The 27,612-nt window shown below is 41.7% G+C and overlaps 1 protein-coding gene across 1 annotated transcript in view; it reads right to left on the bottom strand.

Annotated features, from left to right (window-relative positions):
• LOC147745341 (uncharacterized) overlaps nt 1–27,612 on the bottom strand; it is a 212,349-nt gene that overhangs the window by 90,760 nt on the left and 93,977 nt on the right. The window contains exon 4 of the mRNA XM_086952242.1: nt 21,618–27,136. Coding sequence (XP_086808368.1) covers nt 23,001–26,009 — 3,009 coding nt within the window. The 5' untranslated portion in view covers nt 26,010–27,136 and the 3' untranslated portion in view covers nt 21,618–23,000. Of the gene's footprint in view, nt 27,137–27,612 lie in introns of the transcript that reaches the window.

The raw sequence follows: 27,612 nt of genomic DNA, 5'->3' as shown, positions 1-27,612 counted from the left end.
ACTACTCTGCACTCACTACTCTGCACTCACTACTCTGCACTCACTACTCTGCACTCACTACTCTGCCCTCACTACTCTGCCCTCACTACTCTGCACTCTGCCCTCACTACTCTGCTCTCACTACTCTGCCCTCCCTACTCTGCCCTCACTACTCTGCCCTCACTACTCTGCCCTCACTACTCTGCACTCTGCCCTCACTACTCTGCCCTCACTACTCTGCACTCTGCCCTCACTACTCTGCACGCTGCCCTCCCTACTCTGCCCTCCCTACTCTGCCCTCACTACTCTGCCCTCACTACTCTGCCCTCACTACTCTGCCCTCACTACTCTGCACTCTGCCCTCCCTACTCGGCACTCCCTACTCTGCACTCCCTACTCTGCACTCCCTACTATGCACTCCCTAGTATACCCTCACTACTCTGCCCTCACTACTCTGCCCTCCCTACTCTGCACTCCCTACTCTGCACTCCCTACTATGCACTCCCTAGTATGCCCTCACTACTCTGCCCTCACTACTCTGCCCTCACTACTCTGCACTCCCTACTCTGCACTCCCTACTCTGCACTCCCTACTATGCACTCCCTAGTATGCCCTCACTACTCTGCCCTCACTACTCTGCCCTCACTACTCTGCCCTCACTACTCTGCCCTCTGCCCTCACTACTCTGCCCTCACTACTCTGCCCTCACTACTCTTCCCTCCCTACTCTGCCCTCACTACTCTGCCCTCACTACTCTGCACTCTGCCCTCACTACTCTGCCCTCACTACTCTGCCCTCCCTACTCTGCCCTCCCTACTCTGCCCTCCCTACTCTGCACTCCCTACTCTGCCCTCCCTACTCTGCCCTCACTACTCTGCCCTCACTACTCTGCCCTCACTACTCTGCACTCACTACTCTGCACTCTGCACTCACTACTCTGCACTCCCTACTCTGCACTCCCTACTCTGCACTCCCTACTCTGTCCTCCCTACTCTGCCCTCACTACTCTGCCCTCACTACTCTGCCCTCACTACTCTGCCCTCACTACTCTGCACTCTGCCCTCACTACTCGGCACTCCCTACTCTGCACTCCCTACTCTGCACTCCCTACTATGCACTCCCTAGTATACCCTCACTACTCTGACCTCACTACTCTGCCCTCACTACTCTGCCCTCCCTACTCTGCCCTCCCTACTCTGCCCTCACTACTCTGCCCTCACTACTCTACACTCTGCCCTCACTACTCTGCCCTCACTACTGTGTGTGTGTGAAAAACGTACGTAAAAATCAACTCAAGGGGATGGCAAATAAAACACGACGCAATCTACATAGGTGTTTTTGTTTATTGCGACAATCTCTGTTAAACTCTACCATATTGAAGGGAGGAGAAAACAGCTACGGAAATCACTCCTTGCAGAGAAGAGGCAAATGTTCGTGCAACAACAGAAATATCTTTTCAGAAATCTTGAAAGACTGCGCACTTTTATTTTAGAAGACACGCGGATTGGCAAGGCAAGGGTGCTTGTATGCGAGGTATCTTAAAAAATACTGTGCCTGCCCTTGAAGCTACAGGAAACTTCTTTCCATTATATCCGCCGTGAACGCGGCACCCTGACAGCTCCTAATAAAATGAATGGACTGCCGTGCGCGAAAGGTAAATGTTAAACGCGCGCATGATACATGCAATGCAATGGTGAACGCTCTCGCACCATCTGGATTGCATTACACGGGCACTCTGACAGCTCCTAATTAAGATTAATCACTCTGCCGTGCTCGTTCGCGCACAGAATATGCCATACAACTGCAATAAATGACGGATGAAAAGTAAATATAGCCTCTCACGTCAAGGCTACTAAATAGACACCACAGCGAAGACGAATCACTAGGCAGATTCCATAAAAAACGCGGCACGCACTAAAGAATGTGGCAGCCCGGACCCCTTTCAGAATCCTTTTTTTTTTCGAACACTAAAGATCTCGGAAGCTCCGCCCCCACTTCGTGGTGACGGAGGCCCGAGCCCTAAAAAGGATTACTATGATACGCCAGCACAGGACACTAATCAATATCAAAATAGAAACTGGTACCCCTATCGCCCGAGGGGACAAAAGAAAAATGTAAGCTTTTCGGACACCTCCTATGCGAGCACTGAGTCAGAGGATGAGCCTATTAATGACAGCAGGAATAGGAAAGAATTAAATCAAGCACATAATAGGGATCAAAGACCTTTTTTAGGCCACAACCAACAGAGAGGGAACTACGTACCACGAGGGAGAGGTCGTGGCAATTACCATCGACAAGCACCACAAACCAGACCCCCCCTACATGAACACACGCAGTCAGAAGAGATGGGATTGCTAACAATTGAAAAAGTACCAATTATAAATTTATCTAAGAAGGTTCTGAACAAAAATGAAGAAAACGTTCTTAGTTTAGGGTTAGGATATGCCCCCATCTCTAAACCTAATGCTTATGAAATCTTAAAAGATGTTAAGAGTCTATTCAGAAAGGTGAGGCTTAAAAAGTTCTTTGAAAATAAAGCGCTACCAGAAAAAAATTACGGTCAGGTTTGAAACCAACTTCTATCTGGACCCCAGCTCGAGCTCTGGTTAGTAAAAATGTTGAACTTTTTGAAACAGCTGTGGAAAAGGATATAGAAAACTTGTTGAAAAAGGAGGTAAAATTATATAATAATAATCTCTCTAAAGAATGTAGGGATGCGTTAAAAAACTTGGAAACCTGTGATACCATAACTATAAAACCTGGGGATAAGGGGGGTAGCATTGTGCTACTAGATACTGAGAACTATAGAGACAAAATGCTTTCCCTTTGAACAGTTAGAGAACATTACAGACCTTCATCACAAGATGAATGGAGAAAACTTCAGATTCACATTAAAAATGTTCTAGACATGGCCAAAGAGGATGAGATTATTTGCCCAGATGAATACAGTTTTTTACTTAATGACCACCCAGTAATCCCAGCCATATACGGGCTTCCAAAAGTTCACAAGTGTCTACAGAATCCCCCAATGAGGCCAATAGACTCTAGTTTGAACTCCCTAACTGAGCCACTCAGCATTTATGTAGATATATTTTTAAGACCAATGGTAGCCCAACAAAAATCGTATATCAAGGATACGACTGAAATAAAAAAAGTGGAAGGTATAAAATTTGATGATCAGAAACACTGGCTAGTCTCTCTAGACATTGAATCATTATATACGAATATACCGCAGGCAGCCACAGTAGAAACCATTAGTGACCTTCTGAAAAATGACAATGGTGACCTGTCAGAACACTCCACCTTTATAGTGGAGCTAGTGGATATAATATTGAGAAACAATATTTTCCTCTATGAGGAAGACCTCTACTGTCAAATCAAGGGCACCAGCATGGGGGCTACATGTGCCCCTAGTCTGGCCTGCCTCTATGTTGGTGCTTTTGAGAATAAACATATTTATAATGAGGCAGCACCATTCTATGATAACCTGACACACTGGTCGCGATTCATAGACGACATATTCTTCATCTGGGATGGTGAGGAAGATGAATTACTGGAGTTTATCTCATGGCTCAACTGTGGGGATTCCAACCTGAGATTTACACATACAAGGAGCCAGAAAGAATGTGCTTTCTTAGATATAAATATAAAAGTTAATGATGATCAATTGATAGTGGATTTATATGTAAAACCAAGTGATCGCAATACGATGCTCCACTATGAAAGTGATCATCCACGTTGTCAGAAGGATAACATACCCTTCGGCCAATTTCTGCGTTTGCGCAGAAACTGCACTAATAGAAAAGACTTCGAGATACATGCTGAGAAGCTCAAAATTAAACTTAATAACAGGGGTTATCCCAAAAACATCATAAAGAGGGCATATAAAAGAGCCAAATTTTATAACCGTGACGCATTGTTTGAGGGAAAACTTGAGGAAAAAGACAAAGGAGAAAAGATAGTATTTGTTTCTAACTACACAGTAATCAGCAATAAAGTTAAAAACATCATAAATAGGAACTGGATCCACTTACAGGAGAGTAACTCTGAAAGGATTGAAAAACCCTTGTTCTCCTATAGGCGTAACAGAACAATTAGGAACAGCTTAGTGAAAACATATAGGGACAAGAACGAGGCTCACCAAATAGGGGTTATGACAAACAAGAAATTAATTGGCACATACCCATGTGGTTCATGTGGTAATTGTAAATCGATAATCCCAGGAGAGAAAATCACGCTTAATAAGGGTACCCATACTGTAAGAAATATGTTTAATTGTAAAACTCAAAATGTTGTCTACTTAATTGTGTGCCCATGTGGCTTTGGTTATATAGGAGAAACCAGCAGAGAGATCAGGATTAGATTGAACGAACATAGGTCTGCGATAAGAACCAAGAAAAGGAATGCTCCACTAACGGACCACTGGGCAGAATGTAATCATACCACAGATGATCTCCGTTGGTGCATTTTGGAGAAAGTGACGTTATCAAGAAGAGGAGGCAACCTAGATAGGAAAAGGAAAATGCGAGAGCAGTTTTTTATGTGTATATTTAGGACCCACACTGAAGGACTTAATAACCGTGAAGAGTGGGAAAGGATGTATAGATGAACATCAGATAAAAATAGAAATAAGTGTAAGCCAACCCTTTCAATAAAAGACCATAGATGGATAGTAATGGATTAATGTAAATCGAAAATACAAAAATCCAAAACAGGGTGGCACGAATAATGAAGTTCTTCACATTAATCAATGAAATAATAAGACGAGCAGACCTGAAACACCCCTGTAGCCAGTGGAGAATATCGGGTGAGGACAAAACCGAAAACTAATAGATGCAAGGCTGTAATGGACGGTATATACAGGGATAGATTGTAAATAACCTCGAGATAAATATAGTGTGAACTGAAAGACTTAACCTCAATTAACCTCAACCATTCGGATATACATAGAAAAAAACCCGATATTTTTAAACATACAACAATCGAAGGTAGGATAGAATAATATAACACTACAGTGCGATAAAACAATATAATTGAGGGCACACACGGGAAAATAGTGTAGTTAACTTATAAATACCGAAGTAGTTACTACACTCCAAGATGGCGGCTAACCTAATGCAATAATAATTAGAGCACCCGGGATAATAGTGAAAGCGACCTGAACCGGAAGTATAAAACAAACCCGACCGGCGGTCAGTTCTACCTAAGAACACGAAGACCGGTGGGAGCCAAACGCGAGGATATTTGGAGGTATGTGTAAATCAGATGAAAGATTACCATATCGGTTTTACTCGGAATAATGTTAGGTAATTTTATAAATTATGCGTGCATTTTAAACATTAGGCATGCGCTATAAATTATACTGTAATATGCTTGAAGAGTGGGTTTGCGTTCTATATAGAGGCAGTGAATATATCAGTACCCAGTCTGGACAAGAAAGCATGGTTTAATGAGTGATCTACACGATCTAACTCAGTCATGTAGCTTAATTCAATGACGAACCATCTGAACTTAAATTAATAAGATATGACTTACAATGTAATCTTAATTAAATGGTTAGAATTGAATCGACCATGCCGCAACCTTGACTTAAACAATAGTAAAAAGGACACGGTTTGAAAGTACGTGGATACGTGCACCGCCATGTTAATATAATAAAATAAAAGACTAAGGACAAACCGTGCATGCTGTGGCAGTGCAGGAGTTAGACTTTATTAACACTGTTTTTCTGCAAATGACTAGGCTGATTGTAAAAAAAACTGAGAATATGCATACATATATCTCTCACAAACAGGTGACAAGGTGAGGGTAAATGGAAATGCCCCCAAACAACCCAAATTGAAAAATAATCGTATATCTGCACTGGGGATTGTATCCACATCGGGAAAGGTGAGACAAAGTGAAAAATAATGGCTTTTTGTAAACCTCCAGAAAATAACGTAATATTAAAGAATCTCATTATGGTCTCTTTAAATATGGAGATAACGTAGTAATAAAGAACCCCATTTTGGTCTTTTCAGATCTGTCCAAACAGAGTGATTTATGACCTGTATGAGAAGCACGAATATACATATGAGGAACCCACCCTCGTGAAACGAATTAACAGTTACGCGAGGTGAGAAACTGTCAGAGAACAAAAGAAACAGTATAGGTAAAAACAATAGGAATGTGATAAAAATAAACCAATTTTTCTCTCTAGGGACCGCTAACTAACTGAAAGAGAAGCATTAGGAACACACCGGTCCATTCCTAAATAGAGCACGATACAGGTGTGTTATACAAAATAATATGCACTTGCCTTAAAAGCATCAGCTAACCTACACATGGGTACCAAGTAATGGATTATATACCCTTGTACAGAATACCATCAGGCAGACTGTTACTACAGAAAACCTCCATTATCCAGAGACCTCGAGAACAGTAATACCTGAATCAACTGTGAGGATACTGTTACAAGAGTAATCAGGTGTGAAATTCTTAAATTTGTGACATCATATGCTTGTGAATGTGGTGGCTGGAGTGAAACCCCCCACTTAATGAAAAACAGATTAAAAATCTTTGTCCTTTTTAATTGAAACAATAAGTGTACACTAGAATGTGTACCCCTTTATGTCTTTACTATCGAATAGTTACTAAGAGGAGAACTACGAACCCCAAAGCATTTATGATCATCTAGCGAAGCACGGGGGGCTGAGCCTAAATGTCGAGTATGGAGTGAGTCTGAGAAAATAATGTATGAGTGACTATGGCCTGTTTTTGTAATTGTATGAATGCATCCTCCAGAAAGGTGGGTGGGATACGAAACAACCTTAGTAATACCACACTAGGCATGTAGAGGAACCACTAGATGTAGATAATTCTATGGAGTTAATATTGGCAAGAACTCTCAGCAATTGCAATGTGAAATTAAAACTGCACTTAAGGATCTTTTCTCACTATGGATTCCTCTATCCACAGATCCATGTGTTGTTAATTTGTCCTGAAGAAGGTGGGGCCAAGTGCCTTATCCACCGAAACACGTTGACAACCCATCCCAAGGGTTTTTTAAATTTAAAATTTTTCTTTGTGTTGATATATGTTGTTTTTAAAATGTTTTGGTTTTTAATTATATGAATAAATGTATATATATGTGATGATATAACAAGCATTAGGCACTGTATTAAATGACGGAATATGCATGATCATACCTTCTAAGCAGGCACATTTGTTTTTTAAATACTCAAATAGACTTAGAAAGAAACTTTTAATAAAGGGTTCTAAGCCAAATTATCTTTTTGCCTGTGTGGTTCTACTAATGGGGGGAACATAATATACCAAATTTATATACACTGGTAATCAAGGATGATTGTGAGTGGGATAGTCCTTCCATGAATGTTGTGATATAAGTGGTTTTAGGAGACTAAGTAAACAAACCAGGGGAATGCCTTCTAATTTTTGTGTTATTCTACCCAGTTCCCTTGGGTCCAGAGGGTACTCTCTTTCCTTTTAAAGCTGACCATTTATAAGTCTCCGGCTGGGGAGGATGCAACAGTGTCAAACATGTTGCACGTGAGAGGTAGGACCTCCAGAGGTGCACTGATGGGGAAGTGTCTTCCCAGTAATTGTACAGAACTTGTATGTTGTGATGGTTTTGTCTAGGGTATACAACCCGAGAAACTAGCCCTCTTGAGGTAATGTTGTGGTGGCCACAATTGTGCAGTGGCTTTTGTGTGCTAGATCTGCTCCTTTCTGCCGCAGTGACCTGGAAGTAACTATTCTGGTTCTCATGGCCAGAGTGCTGCTCTTTATGTGGCATCGACCACTTATCTGGGTGTCAAGATCTCAACAAAAATCATATGGACAATTTTCACCTGAATTTTCATTCGCTTAGACAAAAAATGCATTTTATCTGGGGCCATAAAAGAGAGCGACTAGCACTAACTCAGCTACAGTTTCCTATCATATAAAAAGAGGCTGGGCTCTGCCCTCTTTAAAATGCTATTTTTGGGAATCTTCTTCAGTGCGATTGCCCCAAGCTCCTATACCCTGATTTATGTTACAATATGGGATTCTTTGTTCCATTTTATTCTTCTAAGACTAAATATAAATTGCTCTCTGTATATATTGGTATTTGGGATTTTTTGTCAAATACATTTCACATCCCAAAGTTTACTATGTACAGCCCACTCTGTCATAACCCCAGCTCGCCTTCCTTTTCCCAGGATTTACGTGTGAAGCAATGGTCTCGTACTCATCTGCAAAGTATTGTCAGTTACATAGTTAAGCCAATTTCCACAAACTGAGCTCAGTTTTCCTTCCCTAATTCTGGGTTTTTGAAATACTTCGAAATTCGGGAATGTCTCTTTCAGGAAGTCCAAAAATGAAGGCTGTCTGTCTCATCTTTTTACGCTTCTAGGTGTATTTTCATCCACTGTTCGGAAGGACTTCCTCCGCTGTGTATATCAGCTTTTGGCTGTTCTATGGTCTGCCCACTCGGGAGGGTTCTGGTTGATTATGAGAGGTGATCTCATTATCAGGGTATCAAACTGACACAAACATTGCAATATCTCAAGGTTAATCAATTCAGAACTACAGGAAACAGCTTTTCCAGGACATTAATAAAGTTATTGTTCTGGATATTCAACCAACCCCTGATGTTATTGTACTTGGGTATGTGCAGACGTCTGATATTTATAACACTGGTTAGCACTGGTGGCAGTGGTCATGGAAAGGATACCTATAGCTCCGAAGTGGTTGGGAGAAACAAGCTGTTAGGGAGCGGTGTAACTCGTTTTGTAATATTTCGAGCCTTCAGATGGGGCGTCTGGAGGTCTGTAAGCAACGGAACTGGCTCCGACAAACCTGAGAACCAACGTTGAACCTCAGACAAACCCCCATGGGGATTGAACTAGTGGCGGCAGCGGGGCAGAATATGTTGATAATTGTAAAGCTTTGGTGTATTGCGATCCGTATCATCTATTTTACGCTGACATTTATGTCACTTGAACTATATTGTAGGTAATGTATGTAATGAACTATGCTGGATGATATGAACCTCTTAGTGTGAATACATTACTTGGTTGAATGGAAAAAACATTTAAAAAAACAAACAAATAGTGGCATTTGCATCCCTTGCACTTCTTATGTCAGGCCCAAATATCGCAAATTTTCTATCCTATCCAGGCACAGCCCTCCATATACCATTGAGGTGTGGCAATGTTTCCCACCAAAGACACCCCTACTTCAGACCTGACTAGTGGGTCTTGTGACATTGGAGCCCTGTTCCAGTCTAATTAAAGCCACACCAAGATACTACTCCATAGACTATGCAGAATATGCATCAAGGTTCTTGGAGTCTCCCGTCTAGTGTCCCCATCAATGTCACTGGAAACTGCCCTAACAGGAAGCAGACAGATCACTTAAGACAGTTGAGTGAGCATTGGCGAGGTTGTTACCAGAGGATATCCCAGTTTGGTCTGGAGCTGGTTTGTGAGTAGGTGGCAGCTGGCTTCCATTCTCCTCACTTCTGCTTCTTTTATCAGAATGTTTGCACAGTTTTAGCCTTTGCACTTAGCGATGTGATAAGTTGATGGTTTGCAGGTTGGGCTGGAATTACCATTTTACAGTATAGGGGAGCGGGGTCAACCCCTTTCCAAGATTCAGGAACAATATTTGCCCACAAAGAGGCCACACTGTCAGCCCAACGGTAAGAAAGAAAAGATTCCAAAGCCTATGTTCTCATTTAGAAGGAACAGAACAACAAGAAACGGCTTAGTTCACACGTACAGGGAGACAATGGCTAATACGCAATTAAGCATTCTTACTGCTCCTTTACCTACTGGGGCTTTTCCTTGTAAGGGATGCTGCAATTGTGATAACATCTTAAAAGGTACTTGTGTAACACACAATGATATATCCATACAAATTAGAAGTTTTATCAACTGCCGCACAAAAAATTTGATCTATCTGATAAAATGTCCTTGTAACCTAGCGTATGTGGGTGAGACCTCCAGAGAAATTAGCATTAGAATAAATGGACATAGATCCGCAATAAGAACCCATAAAATTGGTGCCCTCTTGACTCAACACTCGAACAAAGCACACCACACGATTGCAGACATTAAATGGTGTGGTTTGGAGGTAATCCAAGTCAGCAGAAGAGGAGGTGACATTAATAGTAAAAGGAAGAAGCGTGAACAGTTTTACGTGTCCCGCCTCAGCCAGTTAGGAATGGATTGAACAGCAAGGAGGACTGGGAAAGGATAGTGTAACCCATTGAAAAGTACCATTAATGACTCGATACTGCAGGTTTTTGATCTAACATAAGCTTTTTTCATCTCTAGCCAGGCACTTAATATCTTTATGCTCTGGAGATTATGTCCTAAAAATTGTCCGATATTGCCCTGGTTTATTAAGAATAATAATAAAAAATACATTATTGAATTTTTCAAGGTAGGGATTGCAAACGTATCGGCATGTTCGTTTTTTCCTTATGTGTAGTAACTTGAGCACTCTACTTAGAATCATCTATGATGCACTCTTCTAACATACAGGGGTATATATTCGCATAAAAAAGTGAAACTGCTTGCCCTTTTAAATAGTACTTTAGATTAAGTGCAAAATTAATATTAAAATTTGGTCTGCCGTTATGAGTGTTGATTTTTTATAAGAATTAAGCCTTTATTGCAGCCTCCAGAACACACAATAGCAGCCATGCACTGATCGTGGCCTAAATGAACACTTAGGCCCTCATTTGGATGACGGGCGGACTTTGTCCGTCCGCCATCCCATCGGAAAATGGGACCGCCCGCCTTAAGATCGGGGGTCCCGATGGTGGCGTTAGGAATCGCCTGCCACAGTGGTGGGCGCATCCCTCATTTTTAACATTGTGGCGGGCGGTGCTCTCTGCACCGCCCGCCGCAATGTTAAAAATGCATGCATGCATTTGCATACAGGAAGCGGAAGGCACCACGCGGTGCCTGCTGCTTTGTGTATGCAAATGCTGGGGGGGTACCACAGGTACTCCCCGTGTGCACCCCCCACCTCTTCTTCATTCTGGGGGCACGCAGGGTGCCCCCAGAGTGAAGACCGCATGCCTTTTCGTGGCGGCATCTCACCAAGCCCATCATAATATGGCTGGCGGTGTTTAATAGACACCGCCACCATATTAATCCTTTTCCGCCCCGGCCACAAGGCGACCGGGGCGGAAAAGCGGCGGACAGTATTTCCGCCCGCTGCGGTCCCCCCGCCATACTAATTTGGCAGGGAGAATTCAGGTGCGGATGGTGGGTGGATTGCCCCCGGCAGGCCAGGAGTGGCTACCGCCAGCCTGGCGGGGGCAATCCGCCCGCCATCCTAATGGGCCCCTTAATAACAATAATGTTGTTATTTTTTGTTTGTGTGTTTATCGAGTGTCTTTATAAATAAGGCACCTACAAATGGCACTTTGAAAAAAAGTGGCGACGCTTTTGTTTCAATGGCGGTCGCGTCGAAGTGACGTGAATTAATAATCATGTGATATGCACAAAGACCTGTAATAGGCCGAGTGCTCGTATATAAACCACTTCTCCCATGAACATCATTTTAATTACCGTGGCGCATGTAGAACCAGTATACCAGGAGCAGGGAGGCCGGATCTAATATTTTTGGTGAGTGCCACATAGTTAGATCATCTATTATTCTCTATCAGGGTAGCACGCGATGATACAGTTTTTCCTTTCCTTTTTCTAATACGCACACCGGCAGCGGCCGTAAACACCTCCAAGTGTTACTTTGTTACCGACGGCGGTTAACCGGCTGTATAACGTTTTGGCAATGTTGTTATAACGAAGTCCACTTACGGTGCTGTGCTATGTTTAAAAAGCTTATTTTGATTGAGTTAAAGCATGTGTAAACACGGCGGTACTTATGACTATGTGTTTACGAGTCTCACCAGTATGTACACTGTCTCCGCGAATGAAACAGAAGAGGTTTTTTTTAAAGTGTGCACGCCGCTTCGAGTATAAATAGGAAATGTTTTATGTTAACGTGAACGGCAGCCCCAATCAAATTACGATGGTTAAAACAATGTGGGTAATCCATAAACAAAACTTTGCTCTATGTGAAATATATTTAGACAACAATACATCTCGGCATTAGTCTAGCACTGTGATACTGCCGATTAATGGCTACAGGCGCATAATAAAGAACAGGAGTATTAGTGAAATAATATACTACAATTTATTTCTATTCCTCGAATAAGTCAATTTAGGTTAGGGTTCTTATTTTTATAAATATCTATGATAACAAAAATGTAAAATTGTAATGCCATTCACAAATTGACATAATAATTTCAGATGGTCAAATAGAAAGACTCCTTCAGGAGGACATCCCCTGATAATACTGTGCATCAAGTACAATTGCAGTAAATCGACTGTGGCTGCAGTGATTGGTTGTCCTACTTAATTTAAATTGGTAAGAGTATCAATGTAAAACCTTTGGGTATATATACAAAAAAGACACATTAGTCAAAAGCTTGTAAATTTAAACTATTAATACATCTCTTTAGGGTTTTCCTACAAACAAAATTGCTAATAAACGGTGGCTCCTGTGTATACGAATACATCTTGGAAATTGGATTAGCCAAGGTAATGAATTTAATATATCCGAAAATCCAAGAATAGAAATACTGCAATAGGTTTCTTCAAAAATTTGTTATGATTATGTTTTAAAGGTGTGTACCCTGATGAGAAAATTGTTACGCTTAAAGCACGGTATAGACTGGAGTATTAAAGTGAAAAGTCCAATTACTTTTGCTGTGATTTTAGAGGTATGTAATCGTTATTGATTATTACAGACTGTAGAAAGCAGTAACTGTCATATAGTGGATAGTGTAACATACATGGGTTGAATTGACATATTTTTATGTAATTATGTTTGTAGGTAGTTGTTATGCCAATAACGATGGGTCGAGTTCAGAACTGTTATATTAAAAAATAGTATGTCTAAACAATGTAAACTGCATCTGCATCATGTCAAACTGATGCACAAAAAATTTTTCTTTGCAAAAAAGACTGTTAAGCAATATTTTGTGATTAATTATATGTTTCTTACCATTTAGAAAAACTGTCCAGAAGAAGGTGTTTTAAAGCAAAAACCGAAACGCTGTGTCAAAACTATGTTTTTCCATAGCATTGTTTTGTTTTGCATTATGGTTTACCTGGTGACAGGAAACTTTTTAACTGTATTTTACTATGTGTTTTTATGAAATTGAATTTATTGTATACACCAATGTACTGTAATAAATAAACCATGTTTTTTTAAGAAATTTCGTTTTGTTACCAGTCCTGAGCACATTTACTTGTTATCTATGGGTATTTAGTTTTTTTGACATGCTGGTACTAGGTTTCTCCTTCTGAACTCTGACAAAACAGAACAATACTCTACGGTCAGGTTTCTTTTGAATTTCACTCTGCGTTAGGGACATTGCTATTTTACTACCGCCCAATAAGCACAGTCTGCATCATAAAGAGGAAGTTGCTCTGCTCCTGGCCTACCACCCAGCCACTAACCAATAGTTTCTTATCCAATTGAGTTGTAAAAGCTTTCATACCTTGTCATGTTATCATTTAAGAGTAAACTCCACCTTTGAGTTACTTACCAAAAGAGCTGAGACACGTCAAACGCACTCCTCGTTTGTAGCCTTATGTCCATAGGGTTCCCTTGATCATTATGGAAGTCATTTGAAAACATCTACAATTGTTTACGGTCTGCCTTTGCACAAATATTGCGAGATTGGACCCACTGCCCCTCCGCCCCCAGTGCTCTCACACTGACCTCTTAATGTGATTTTTGAGGGACATTGTCTCAACCTTGCCTCCCGGTGCGGGGTTCTTCTTTGCGGTTATATGCAATCTTGTATTTAATACCCACTTTTCCAATTAAAGGTCCCTTCTGTGCCACAGTTGTCCACAAGTGACTTTTGCCTTTATCTGCAGTGTTTATTCACTACTTAAGATGCACTACTTTACCTAAGAGCTACAAATTAGACAAGCGCCAAGAGGCCTTTGCAATCAGTTTGTTTTCTATTAATGATTTATCCTTTCATTCTAATGCAGAATATAAAGAATAACAACTTGCATTCCCATACATTGCTACAGAGAGCACAAGCCCATTTGTACTGTTCTTTTGCAGATCCATCTCTTTTCTGTCTCTCAAACTGTACATAGAAGTAATATGAAATATTATGTTTTTAACAAATTAACACTAATGAAGACTTCTAGTTCATGAGGAGTGGGCGCTTTAGATGTTACATTTCCAGTCTAAATTATTGGTGCAGTGGGATCATAATCTCCTGTAAAGCATGGGTGGGCAATGCAAGGCACAATACACTTTGTAGGTTTGTGAATACCCACAAGCTTGTATGTTTCTGAGCATGTCCGACCCTAGAAATGGTGGGTAATATACTCCAGTCTGGAACTGGAGAATTCATCTTTCAGGATTGGAAGGGGGACGGATCCCCTAGATTCAATGGGCACAGGAAAGGGCTTTCTCCATGGAGAAAATAGAAAATACATTTGGATTTCCAAAGCTTCTTTGTCCCCCTGGTGCTTAAATGTCTGCTATGTAGATTTCTGCGTAGGAAGAACAGGAGCTCGCAGGTGATGTCGCATGACATTCCCAGTGGTACGTCTGGAGACCAGCACAGCTTTTCAAAAGGGCTAGAGTGAACGTTTGTTAACAACAAATAGTAGCTCTACACCTGTTCATAAGCATAGTTTTAGGGGTGCAGATATTCGTCTACTGCAGAATTGGTACTGTATGCGAAGGCGCTGTTTCTTTTGAGCCGCAACTGAATGTTGTGATTTCAACTAAGGTTGCACAAGTGCTATTAGCACTTTTTCAGGCGAACCTATGTTCATATTATTTCGTCACAAAAATATCAATATGTTTTGTTTGAAACGTTTGAAACGTGAAAACTGATCAGTAGCGCTCACTCAGACTAATAGCTGACGATGCAGATTTTGTTATCACAAATGTCACATTTAGGATTCCCGGTAAAAAGTATATTAAATTTAAGCATCGTAGAATTGCAATTATACGCATGGGTTTCCACTGCACAAATTTGTTTTTGCGTTGCCTAAATACTTGCCATTTTCACAATTAAAGTCACTATGTGGTAATCAAATCAAGATCATTATACCACATATTACGTTATAGGCAATTTTAATTCTTTAAAATTCTTTTAGATTTGAGGAAGTCACGGGATAACACTCCCGAAAATGCGACAAAACATGTGTTGGCTTTGTCAAAAGGCTAAGAATTCTATGTTTATGGCTATGAATTAATTCAACTGAACATGAGAACAATAAAGAACAAAAGACAAAGGAAATCACCACTTATATCTATGTATATTCTGTATCGATATTATTTGCGTGTGCTGGGGGACTATGCATATGTTGTTTTGTTGTCTTTGACCGAATACTTGGGAGGAGGGTTGTTCTCTCTACCTTTTCAGCACCACTATATGCATTCTTTATAAACTACTAAAAACATACTATTTTGTGTACTCTCCCTTTGGGTGCCATTCCCCTACATATGTACCCCCCAACCTTTTCAGTCTATCGGGTGCCACAAGTCTGTGAAAAACGTTCCAAGAGAGCAGTTGGAAATTGTATTAGAACCTAAGAAACTATGTGTTTACAAAAACTGACTTACTTACCTTTTATCTAGGAAATCTCCCAGAGTGATATCTAGGCCTATCACACTGAGTAGAAAAAGTAATCTGAAAAGTAATCTAAAACGTAATCACAAAGTAATTGCAAAGTAACTGAAAAGTAATTTCAATTGTTACTGAACAATTGACCTACCTGTAACAAAACCTATTGTATTCAACAGCATTCAACTGTATTCCAGTGCATTATTCTTGCAATGTACAATTACACTTACCTGTACCAGGTGCTGCTTGATTGTATAAATAAAATACAACTAAATATTATGTTTTATACAAAACAAATCAGTCAGACTTCAGTCTTTGAGTGTATGATATCATTTCTTGCCAGAGTGTGTACGATAAATGCTTAACACAACTCTCTGATAAAGCCTTCCTGCTCGCACACACAACCACAAATAGAAAGTAAGGTATTATCTATTTTCACCTCTGTAAGCCATTGGGGATCCACTCGACTCTGTGCACACTATACCGTAGTTTGGTATAGTATATACAGAGCCAGCTTCCTACACCTGACAGCGCGTTAGTTCACAGTCAGCATCTTGCCATTTGTAGCGGAACTTGTGGTATGCGTGTCTAAAGACCCTTTAGCCTTAATTGTTAGACTATCAGGTGCCATAAGTCAAGTACATCCTCTCGATATCTACATCTCAAGGTTTTAAAAGTAGACACATTTAAAGTAAAGATGAGCTAAAGAAGATGCTAAGGGGATTTTTAAATAGGTAATGTATTTTGCACCCAACTAGTTTAGTCCGGTTAGATCTAGTTTCTTAAAATCCCTGTTTGGTTCTGAAAATATAAAATAAGCATCAGTGTTAAATACCCTACACATAAACCCCAAGAATTCACCATTGATTGAGAGAGACACTTCACCCGGAGCGCAGATCCAGATGTAATGGCACCAGTTTTCACCTAAACTGAAGAAGCGTGCAGCGAGACTCCTCCAAGACTCTGGCTGCACTGAATGGCACCACAGCAATGTTTGTCCCCAACATGCACAATGGGGCACATTACGATGGCAGACAAGACGTCGTCGGTCCCACTGCCCAATTACAATGTGGCAGCCAGGCTGGCGGGCTTAAAAGAGCTCAATAACACTGCAGCACACTGTGGAAAAGGGCTGCAGCACAAGCCTCAGTGTTCTTGAGCACTTTGTGCACATTCATGCACCTTGTGCCAGGAACCATGTTGTGTCTGGCAAACAATGCATGAATGTGCGTTGGGGCACTATATGTGCCCCCAGGGCCACATTACAATGGGTTACGGGGTACAGGAGTCCTGCATGGGGCCCCAAAAGATAGACTGCCATGAACAGGCAGTCGGGAAGGGACATTGTGATACTGATAGCGATGCCTGAGCAGGCACAGCCTCCATTCAAGATCACTATTCAGACTGCCATCCCGTCAGGATCAGTGGATCCTGTCAGAGGCGATGGCCCGTCCACTGACAGGGAAGGGTTTGACCGCCTGCATTGTAATGTGGTGGTGGCCCGAAGGGGTGCTTGTTGGTGGGGCCGTCCCACCGGCATCGCAATGTGCTCTTAAGTCTTTTTTCTTGAAACAGCTGGCAAGCTTTCCCAGACAGACAACATACCTTGTTGTCCCAAGTCTGTGCACCTTCTAATTTTTATCTCCTGTGATGTTACCATATATTATGGTGAGCACTAGATTTCAGAATTTCAAAATATTTATTTTAATTAAATACGTTAAAATGCATGTTCCATTTCTGATGATTCTTGAGAGTGTAAATCACTATATAAATCATTTGGATTACCACTGTGTCCCTCAACCCATTAGGGGTCTGTTAGTAACCCAGAGAGCACACGTCCCTCACTTACAGGAATGCTCGGTGGGTTGAAAAGGGCTGCATTAACCCCGACTTCCCTACTCAGTGACGGTGTGCTTAACTAAGTCCTTCAACCTGTGGGTAAGGAATGTAAACCCTGTAGACCTGGCCCCTAGGCCCCACAATTTGCACAAGCCCTTTAGTCCTGTATGGGTTGAGGATCATATTACACGTAACTTGTGACACAGGGAAAGGATCAGACTAGACACAAATTGTGCCCCTTATGGTGGCAATCTCCCTGCTCTGCCCATTATTTCGGTACAAAAGGGGGTGGTGATGGACGGAGCATCTGAATCAATCAAACACTCACACCCAGTCAAAAGATCAGGGTTTAATCCATCACCGTTCTTTAGCCCACTCTGCCACCCCAGTTCAGACATGGCTATATGCAAATCAGTCTGACCCTGTACCTCATGGGATCAGTCCAGCCCGAACTGCCAAGCCATGTCTTCCCTGGACCGGAAACAAGCTTCTGAGAACCGGTTTCTGGCATTCCAGCCGTCTTCAGCCCGACTTGCTTGAATCCAGTGGCAAAGTGAGCAAGGGACTCACGTCTGAGCATACCCTGCCACACTTATGGCGGCCAAAAGCGGTAGAAAAGGGGGTGGTGATGGACGGAGCATCTGAATCAATCAAACACTCACACCCAGTCAAAAGATCAGGGTTTAATCCATCACCGTTCTTTAGCCCACTCTGCCACCCCAGTTCAGACATGGCTATATGCAAATCAGTCTGACCCTGTGCCTCATGGGAACAGTCCAGCCCGAACTGCAATGTCTGCTGGACTGTTCCGATGAGGCACAGGGTCAGACTTTTTTACCCTTGTTACCTTTCTTCGCTAAAACCTTGGAGAAGCATGTAAACAAGGTAATCACTAAGTATATTGAGGGCACCAATGACCTGCACCCCAGTCAATCGGGTTTTAGGGCGAACTATAGCACGGAGACCGGTTTGGACACCACCCTTTACAGTGGACATCTCAGCACTGAGTGTGGGAGTGCCCCAGGGCTCAGTGCTGAGCACTACCCTTTTTAACATTTATATGTCCCCTTTGGCGGCGCTGGCTGAGAGCTTTGGGCCAAAGTTCTCACATATGCCGATCATTCACAACTGCTGTTCACTTATGAAAAAGGGGCGCCCTTTGACGAAAACCAAATACATACGTGTTTAAAGGCTGTGTTTAATTGGTTCCGGGAAAACCAGTTATCTTGCAATTCCGCTAAAATGGAAATTATCTTTTTTGGTCATACCCCAGCAGATGAATGGCGAAATTGGTGGCCATCGAATCAACCGGTGCCTGTTTCCCCGGTCACGCCAGTGAAAAATTTGGGAGTGATGATGGACTCTGATCTCTCCATGAAGACACAGGTGCAGTCAGTGGCTGGAACTTGTTTTAGGATGTTAAAAATGATGAGGAATTTTTTGGTGTTGTTACCAGTGGCCTATAGAAAGACAGTGGTCCAGGCCTTGATATTGTCTAGGCTGGATTATGCGAATGCACTTTATTTGGACATTCGCGAGTACTTATTAAACCGTCTTCAGATTGTCCAGAATTCTGCTGCTAGAGCAGTCTCTATGGTGAGACCCAGAACCCACATGACAAACCTTCTGAAATTACACCACTGGTTATCAGTTAGAAACAGAGTGGTCTTTAACCCCTTCCATGCTGGTGACGAACCCCAGCCGTCATGCACTACGGTGCTAGTGTGCTGATGACGGCTGGGGTTCGTCATGGCCCGCCCGTGTTCGGCCGGCGGCCGCACACGGGAAAAAAAGCGGCCGCATCGAAGGGGTTAAGGCACTTGTGTTGGCGTTCAAGGCGCTGAATAACAGTGGAGCCCAGTACATCAGGAAAAGAATTGCACCCTATTACCCTGCCAGGACTTTGAGATCATCTACCCAACATTTGTTGTGGGTGCCTAAATTCAGCCTGACCAGGAGGGGCAGTCGCTCCTTCCAGGTGGTTGTGAGTAGAATATGGAATAAGCTCCCACTGTCTTTAAGGCAAGAAGGAGACCTTCTGTGCTTCCGTTGCCAGCTGAAAACTTGGCTTTTCCAGCAATAATTTAGCGGTAGTATTAGGCGGAGGTAGCGCTGGGCTCTCCCTCTGGGGTCTCTTGCTTAACTGCTGTAGCACCGGGACACTCCTTGGAGTAGCCGTGCGCTTGTATAAATACCCTATAACATTAACATAACATTAACACCTAGGATACTAAGCTTTTCAGCTAGGTGGACTGCTTCCAGGAATCAGCCTGCTTTTATTTTCTCATACTTCAGTCAGCAAAGGTAAATGGAACTTCCACTAAAATGTCCTTAGCTCACTTTTGGTAACGTGGCTTGAGCAGTAAGGCCACGCCTGAAGGTAAATCAAAACAGCGGAAGCCACAAATTTCATGACCGTGTAGTAAAAAAAGACCAAGATTCAAATCAACTTACGATAAACAAGACTGTTTGATAATGAGCAATATTAAAGGCAGGTCTGTGATTTAAGAATTAATAATTAGCCAAAATAACTCTCCTAAAGAAAATAAAGGATACTGTTAGTCATGTATTCAACACCACAAAAAGAGTAAATGGAATAAACAGCTGATCCACTGAATCAATTCCGAAGCCGTATACAAAATAGTAGTTGTCCTCGCTAGCCATGCTCGAGGGGGTACTAGTAAGTCTAGTCTCCAGTGATGGTTATCACTAGAAGTTGATGCAATGTTTTGGGCTGAATCAGTCTCAGAAGGTGATGAGCTGCACAGAAGTGGCTTGAAGTGCAAAATTTCCACAAAGTAGAGTTGTGCCAGCTAGTCGAAACTGAATCTACGGCCATCAAAATGTGTCAAACTTCAGGTTTTTCCAATGTATGGAAATGGTTCAAGGTTGATTAACCGAGCCAAAGCACAGAACATGGTGTGAGAACAAGCAGCGTACTGGAGCTCACGCTGACAATTTGAACCTCGAACTCACAGTCAAGGTGTATCACAGCAGCTTTAAAGATCAATCAGTGATTAGAACCCATATATTAGTTATCCAAGTGGAAAGGTAGAATACCAATAAAGGCAGATCAAGGTGCAGGAATCTCAGGTTTTGGGCTCTCTGTTCTTACATTCTATCTGTACAATGAGGCTAAAATGTGTTCATCGTTTAAAATGAGCACAAAGGATAAGAGGACCGCAGAAGCTGTTAACAGCAGCGTTTCTTTAGCGCCTACATGATGGTAAACACAACAAAATCAAGTAAAAGAAGATGGGAAAATAGGGTTAAGGATATGGATGAAATGAATGAACCTAATAATCAATCAATCAAATTATTTGTTAAGCGCAGCCACTCACCCGGAAGAGTCTCAAGGTGCTGGGGCAAGGGTGGGGTGGGGTGAGGGACGGAGGTGCAGCTCCTTAGCACTCACGAAGTATCAGCGAGGGCCAGGGGTTCAGAGTTTTACTATGGCCCATCAGGGTACGTGGAGTGCCTAACGATTATGGTGAGTCGTGGAAGAGCCAGGTCTTGAGCTCCTTCAGGAACTTGGAGAGAGATGGTGTCTGGCGGAGGTGGAGAGGGAGGGTGTTCCATGTCTTGGCTGCGAGGAAGGAGAAGGCATGACCTCCCATTCTGGTCTTCTTCATGCGTGGTACCGTGGCAAGGGAAAGCTGGGCTGAGCGGAGAGGTCTTTGGGGTGTGTGGAACAAGAGGCGGTGGTTGATGTAGGCGGGGCCGGTGTTGTGGAGGGCTTTATGGGTGTGGGAGAGAAGCTTGAAGGGGATTCTCTTCTCGACGGGGAGCCAGTGTAGTGCCCGCAGGTGGTGGGTGATGTGGAAGTGACACTGTAATATCAAATAGTTGTGACAGGCGTCCCTCAATAATGTAGCAAGTACAGAAATATTACTTCAAGTTACACTTTTGAGTAACTTTGCTACTTTTGGCTATTCACCATTTACAGGTGTAAAGTTATTCAAAGTGTAGATTTGTATAACTACACTCTTTGAAACGAGGTGCAGCCAAATTTACGAATGTAAGTTACTACCACCAAAAAGGAACAGTAATAAGTCCAGCAACACACATGGCCAACCACTCATACTGCAACATCCTCTCATAGAATATAACGGAAGCAAGGAAATAATATTATGGTCATTTATTTCGCGTTTTTACAGATGCATATAAATTCAATAGAATATTAAAACAGTTTATGTGTTTACAATAATTATTTTATGGTAACATTTTAAAATTAATTGTAACTAATTTGTTCTTAAAAAAATCAATTTCAATTAGTTCTGCACTTAACGTTTTGTAAGTTTGAGTTCATTTACATAGTACATAAATACAAAAAAACTTCCTTTTTAAAAAAAATCATATATTTTTTATTTTTTTATTTAATATAGTTAGTTGATCTCCACGACCTCTCCAGTTGCCAGTGACAGTCCTACTTCCAGCCCGGACCTGGAAAGCAGCAGATTTTTGAGATTATTGATAGCCTCATGGAAGGTGGCAGGCTTGACAAGAAAATGACTTAAAATATACCTAAAATAATTATTAAGTAATTAGACTAATTAAAGCATGTTCATCTCTCACTGCGCGCTTTTCTCAGTAGACAGTTAGTAAGACCATCAATGAATTTATGTCACTGTGGCTGCTTCATTTTGCGATGCTGACACCTCCTCCACAGGGTTCGCATTGGGCACCTTTTATTCTCCCACATTGTCTCTCCCATGTAGAGACGTCACATTTACAACTGAAGTTTCTGTCACATTGTGAACACTGATACATTTTTTTTATGGTTGAGGGTTCCCTTCTGTTGAATCAAACTGAATATCTGACTGACGTTTTTCTGGTATTTAGTACAATGATAAGGTTTTACCCAGTGTGGATTCTCTTGTGTTGAATGAGATTGGCTTTCAGACTGAAGCGCTCCTAGCTTTCAGAACACTCTTAAGGGTTTTGCTCAGTGTGAGTTCTCTTATGTCTAGTGAAAGTTATTTTACAACTAAAGCTTTTCTGGAATTCAGAGCACTGATAGGGTTTGAGCCTACTATGGATTCTCTCATGTTGAATTAAACTGGATTTCAGACAGAATTGTTTTTTTGCCTGGAGAGCACTGATAAACTCTTTCCCTTAGTGTTAGCTCTCCCGTGTTTAATGAGGTTTAATTTCTGACTGAAGTTTCTGTTCGCATTCAGAGTGCTGATATGGGTTATGTCCAGTATGGATGCTTTCATGTTTAATTAAACTGGATCTGACACTGAATCTTTTATGGCTTTCATTGCATTGATAAGGATTTTCCCCTGTGTGGGTTGTCTCATTATAAGTGAGACTTGTTTTTATCACAGAAGCAGTTCTGGCATTCAGAACACTGATACGGTTTGAGCCCAGCATGCTTTCTATCATGTTGATTTAAACCGCTTTTGTCACAGAAACCTTTTTGGCATTCAGAGCACTGATACGGTTTATGCCCAGTGTGGGTTCTTTCATGCAGAGTAAGGTAATATTTGTGACTGAAGCTTTTCTAGCATTCAGAGCACTGATAAGGTTTTTGCCCAGTGTGAGTTCTCTCATGTCGAATGAGGTGGTCTTTCTGAATGAAGCTTTTCTGGCATTCAGAACACTGATAAGGTTTTTGACAAGTGTGGATTCTCATGTGTCGAGTGAGGCTGCCCCAACACCTGAAGCTTTTCTGGCACTCAGAGCACTGATATGGTTTTTGACAAGTGTGGATTCTCATGTGTCGAGTGAGACTGCCCCAGCACCTGAAGCTTTTCTGGCACTCTGAGCACTGATATGGCTTTTCACCAGTGTGGATTCTCACATGTGGAATGAGAGCAGATTTGTGACTGAAAGATTTATGGCACTCAGAGCACTGATAAGGTTTCTGCCCAGTGTGAGTTCTCTCATGTCGAATGAGATGGTCTTTCCGAATAAAGCTTTTCCTGCAGGCAGAGCACTGATAAGGTTTCTGCCCAGTGTGAATTCTCTCATGTCGAATGAGATGGTCTTTCTGACTAAAGCTTTTCTGGCATTCAGAACACTGATGAGGTTTTTGACAAGTGTGGATTCTCGTGTGTAGAGTGAGACTGCCCCAATACCTGAAGCTTTTTTGGCACTCTGAGCACTGATATGGTTTTTGATCAGTGTGGATTCTCTTGTGTCGAGTGAGACTGCCCCAGCACCTGAAGCTTTTCTGGCACTCTGAGCACTGATATGGCTTTTCACCAGTGTGGATTCTCACATGTGGAATGAGAGCAGATTTGTGACTGAAAGATTTATGGCACTCAGAGCACTGATAAGGTTTCTGCCCAGTGTGAGTTCTCTCATGTCGAATGAGATGGTCTTTCCGAATAAAGCTTTTCCTGCAGGCAGAGCACTGATAAGGTTTCTGCCCAGTGTGAATTCTCTCATGTCGAATGAGATGGTCTTTCTGACTAAAGCTTTTCTGGCATTCAGAACACTGATGAGGTTTTTGACAAGTGTGGATTCTCGTGTGTAGAGTGAGACTGCCCCAATACCTGAAGCTTTTTTGGCACTCTGAGCACTGATATGGTTTTTGATCAGTGTGGATTCTCTTGTGTTGAATAAGACTGCCCCAAAAACTGAAGCCTTTTTGGCACTCAGAGCACTGATATGGCTTTTCACCAGTGTGGATTCTCACATGTCGAATGAGAGAATATTTGTGACTGAAACCTTTCAGGCATTCAGAGCACCGATACGGTTTATGCCCAGTGTGGGTTCTTTCATGCAGAGTAAGTTTAAATTTCTGACTGAAGCTTTGACAGCATTCAGAGCACCGATAAGGTTTTTGCCCAGTGTGAGTTCTCTCATGTCGAATGAGATGGTCTTTCTGAATAAAGCTTTTCTGGCATTCAGAACACTGATAAGGTTTTTGACAAGTGTGAATTCTCGTGTGTCGAGAGAGACCGCTCCAAGACCTGAAGTTTTTCTGGCACTCGGAGCATTGATATGGCTTTTCACCAGTGTGGATTCTCACATGTTGAGTGAGAGAAGATTTGCGACTGAAAGATTTATAGCATTCAGGGCACTGATGATGTTTTTGCCCGGTGTGAGTTCTCTCATGTTGAATGAGATGGTCTTTCTGAATAAAGCTTTTCCAGCATTCAGAGCACTGATAAGGTTTCTGCCCAGTGTGAGTTCTCTCATGTCGAATGAGATGGTCTTTCCGAATAAAGCTTTTCCTGCAGGCAGAACACTGATAAGGTTTCTGCCCAGTGTGAATTCTCTCATGTTGAATGAGATGGTCTTTCTGACTAAAGCTTTTCTGGCATTCAGAACACTGATGAGATTTTTGCAAAGTGTGGATTCTCGTGTGTCGAGTGAGACTGTCCCAAAACCTGAAGCTTTTTTGGCACTCGGAACACTGATATGGTTTTTGTTCAGTGTGTATTGTCATGTGTCGAGTGAGACCGCCGCAAGACCTGAAGCTTTTCTGGCACTCGGAGCACTGATATGGCTTTTCACAAGTGTGGATTCTCACATGTTGAGTGAGAGAAGATTTGCGACTGAAAGATTTATGGCATTCAGGGCACTGATGATGTTTTTGCCCAGTGTGAGTTATCTCATGAAGAATGAGATGTTCTTTCTGAATAAAGCTTTTCCAGCATGTAGAGCACTGATAAGGTTTCTGCCCAGTGTGAGTTCTCTCATGTCGAATGAGATGGTCTTTCCGAATAAAGCTTTTCCTGCATGCAGAGCACTGATAAGGTTTCTGCCCAGTGTGAATTCTCTCATGTCGAATGAGATGGTCTTTCTGACTAAAGCTTTCCTGGCATTCAGAACACTGATAAGATTTTTGACAAGTGTGGATTCTCGTGTGTCGAGTGAGACTGTCCCAGCACCTGAAGCTTTTTTGGCACTCGGAACACTGATATGGTTTTTGTTCAGTGTGGATGCTCGTGTGTCGAGTGAGACCACCCCAAAACCTGAAGCTTTTCTGGCACTCGGAGCACTGATATGGCTTTTCACCAGTGTGGATTCTCACATGCTGAGTGAGAGAAGACTTGCGAATGAAATATTTATGGCATTCAGGGCACTGATGATGTTTTTGCCCAGTGTGAGTTCTCTCATGTTGAATGAGATGGTCTTTCTGAATAAAGCTTTTCCAGCATGCAGAGCACTGATAAGGTTTCTGCCCAGTGTGAATTCTCTCATGTCGAATGAGATGGCCTTTCTGACTAAAGCTTTTCTGGCATTCACAACACTGATATGGTTTTTGTTCAGTGTGGATTCTCTTGTGTTGAGTGAGACTGCCCAAAAACCTGAAGCCTTTTTGGTACTCGGAGCATAGATATGGCTTTTTACCAGTGTGGTTTCTCACATGTCGAATGAGAGAAGATTTGTGACTGAAACCTTTCTGGCACTTGGGGCACTCATGAGGTTTTTGTCCAGTGTGAGTTCTCTCGTATTTAGTGAGGTGGGATTGATAACTAAATCTGTTCTCACATTCATTGCTCTTATTTGAAATGTATGTATCTCCGTGTTGTGTTTGTTCCTGGATACATGCCATCTTAAGACTGAATCTAATTGCAGCGTTACCTTCTAAAATGTACTGAAGATGCTCTTCTTAACATTTGTATTTAACTAATTATAGCTTTTATCTGGAGATCAATTTCCTACTTTTAAACGCAGCCTATCTAACTTGTCTTATAAACTTTGACTGTGGACTGTTTGACTGTGGAGCCTCCTGTAAATATTAAGATGTATCTCATTGATTTATTTTCTCTAAGTTATACCCGGTTGATTTTGTGACTCCCGTTTATCACATTTGATTTGGAATTTTTAAAAATAATGAGAAGGTCTTTGGGGTTAAGGGTTTGCCTGTTAAGTATATTTGTTCACACAAATAATGACAGGTCAATAGGAATTCCAGGGTGGTTTATGCATTATCAATAGTAATGCACTGGCCCATTTTAAGTTTTCTATTCTAGCATATGCTTTTTTGCTCAACGGCTACTTTAGGTACATGATCACTTTGGAGGTCAAGGACACTTTGAAACCACTCAGATCAACCCAACAGACACTTGGAGAGGAAAATCTTTCTATATTGGTAATGATAATCCAGCATCTTTGTCATAATGACAAATGAGATAGAGCATTTCTTTTAAACAATGTTTTCTGTACTCTGAATCACAGGAGATGTAGAAAAAGCTTTCTCTTTTAAACAGAGGTCATTAGTCTTCCTGATAGTTCTGTCATATCACATGTACAGATACTGATTTGTTGGGGTGCAGTTTGGGTCTCCAAGGCATTTCACGCAATTTACAACAACGATTATTCTAAAGTGCACTGCGTGGGTATCAATTGTTGCCAATGTGTTTTGTTCTTGAAATGTTTACATTAAGTGAAAATGTTCTGACAAATAGTAGATGCAGACTTCCAATTTGCACTTGCGTTTCATTTATATTTCGGAGGCTACTCAATATCAGTAATGGACTCTTGGTAAACATCCTTTACAGATTTTGCACAACTTTCACATTAAGCAGTTTTTCGCGGTCCAAGTTCCTCCCAATTCATGCCACTTAGAATGTATTTCTCCCCTAGAGCTCTAGAATGTTTTAACTTTCCTTGAAATAATTATTTCTGCTGTGTTTCACTAAATTAAAACCTTCTGGTTTCTGTTGATGATTCAGTGACCTGTAGAAATAGAGTTAGAGATTGTAAATGAACATGAAAAAAAATACTTATGACCCTATACATTTACAGAAACAAGATAGGTAATCGTTTTGAGTTGAATTTCTGATAGTGGTGAAACAGCTGTTGGGCACTGTGTAGATCGGGAGCTTGGGACCACTGGAACTCGAGATAGTGAGAGCAAATAAGTGAATATTTAAGAAGGAAACACAAGATAGACATATTGTGACTCAAATTCTCAGCAGCCCCCACCATTAATTTACCCTTTTTGTGTCAACAGCTGGCATCAAAGTGAGATATTTGTAATACTTTTGATCAATTATCAGATGCGATTTATTCCCCTACCCACTTAGAGTGTTCATCTATTCCTTTTCCAGTCATTTAGAAAGGGACATTGAATAAAGGAATTGGCCTGCTTGTAATCACTACTTTAAATGCCACTGTAGGCTTAGGCCGTGTCTAAGTAGCTCAGTGGAATT

This window comes from Lissotriton vulgaris, chromosome 1_1 (genome assembly GCF_964263255.1).
Source record: "Lissotriton vulgaris chromosome 1_1, aLisVul1.2, whole genome shotgun sequence".
Taxonomy (NCBI): Eukaryota; Metazoa; Chordata; class Amphibia; order Caudata; family Salamandridae; genus Lissotriton; species Lissotriton vulgaris.
This window is presented reverse-complemented; position numbering and strand designations above follow the sequence as displayed.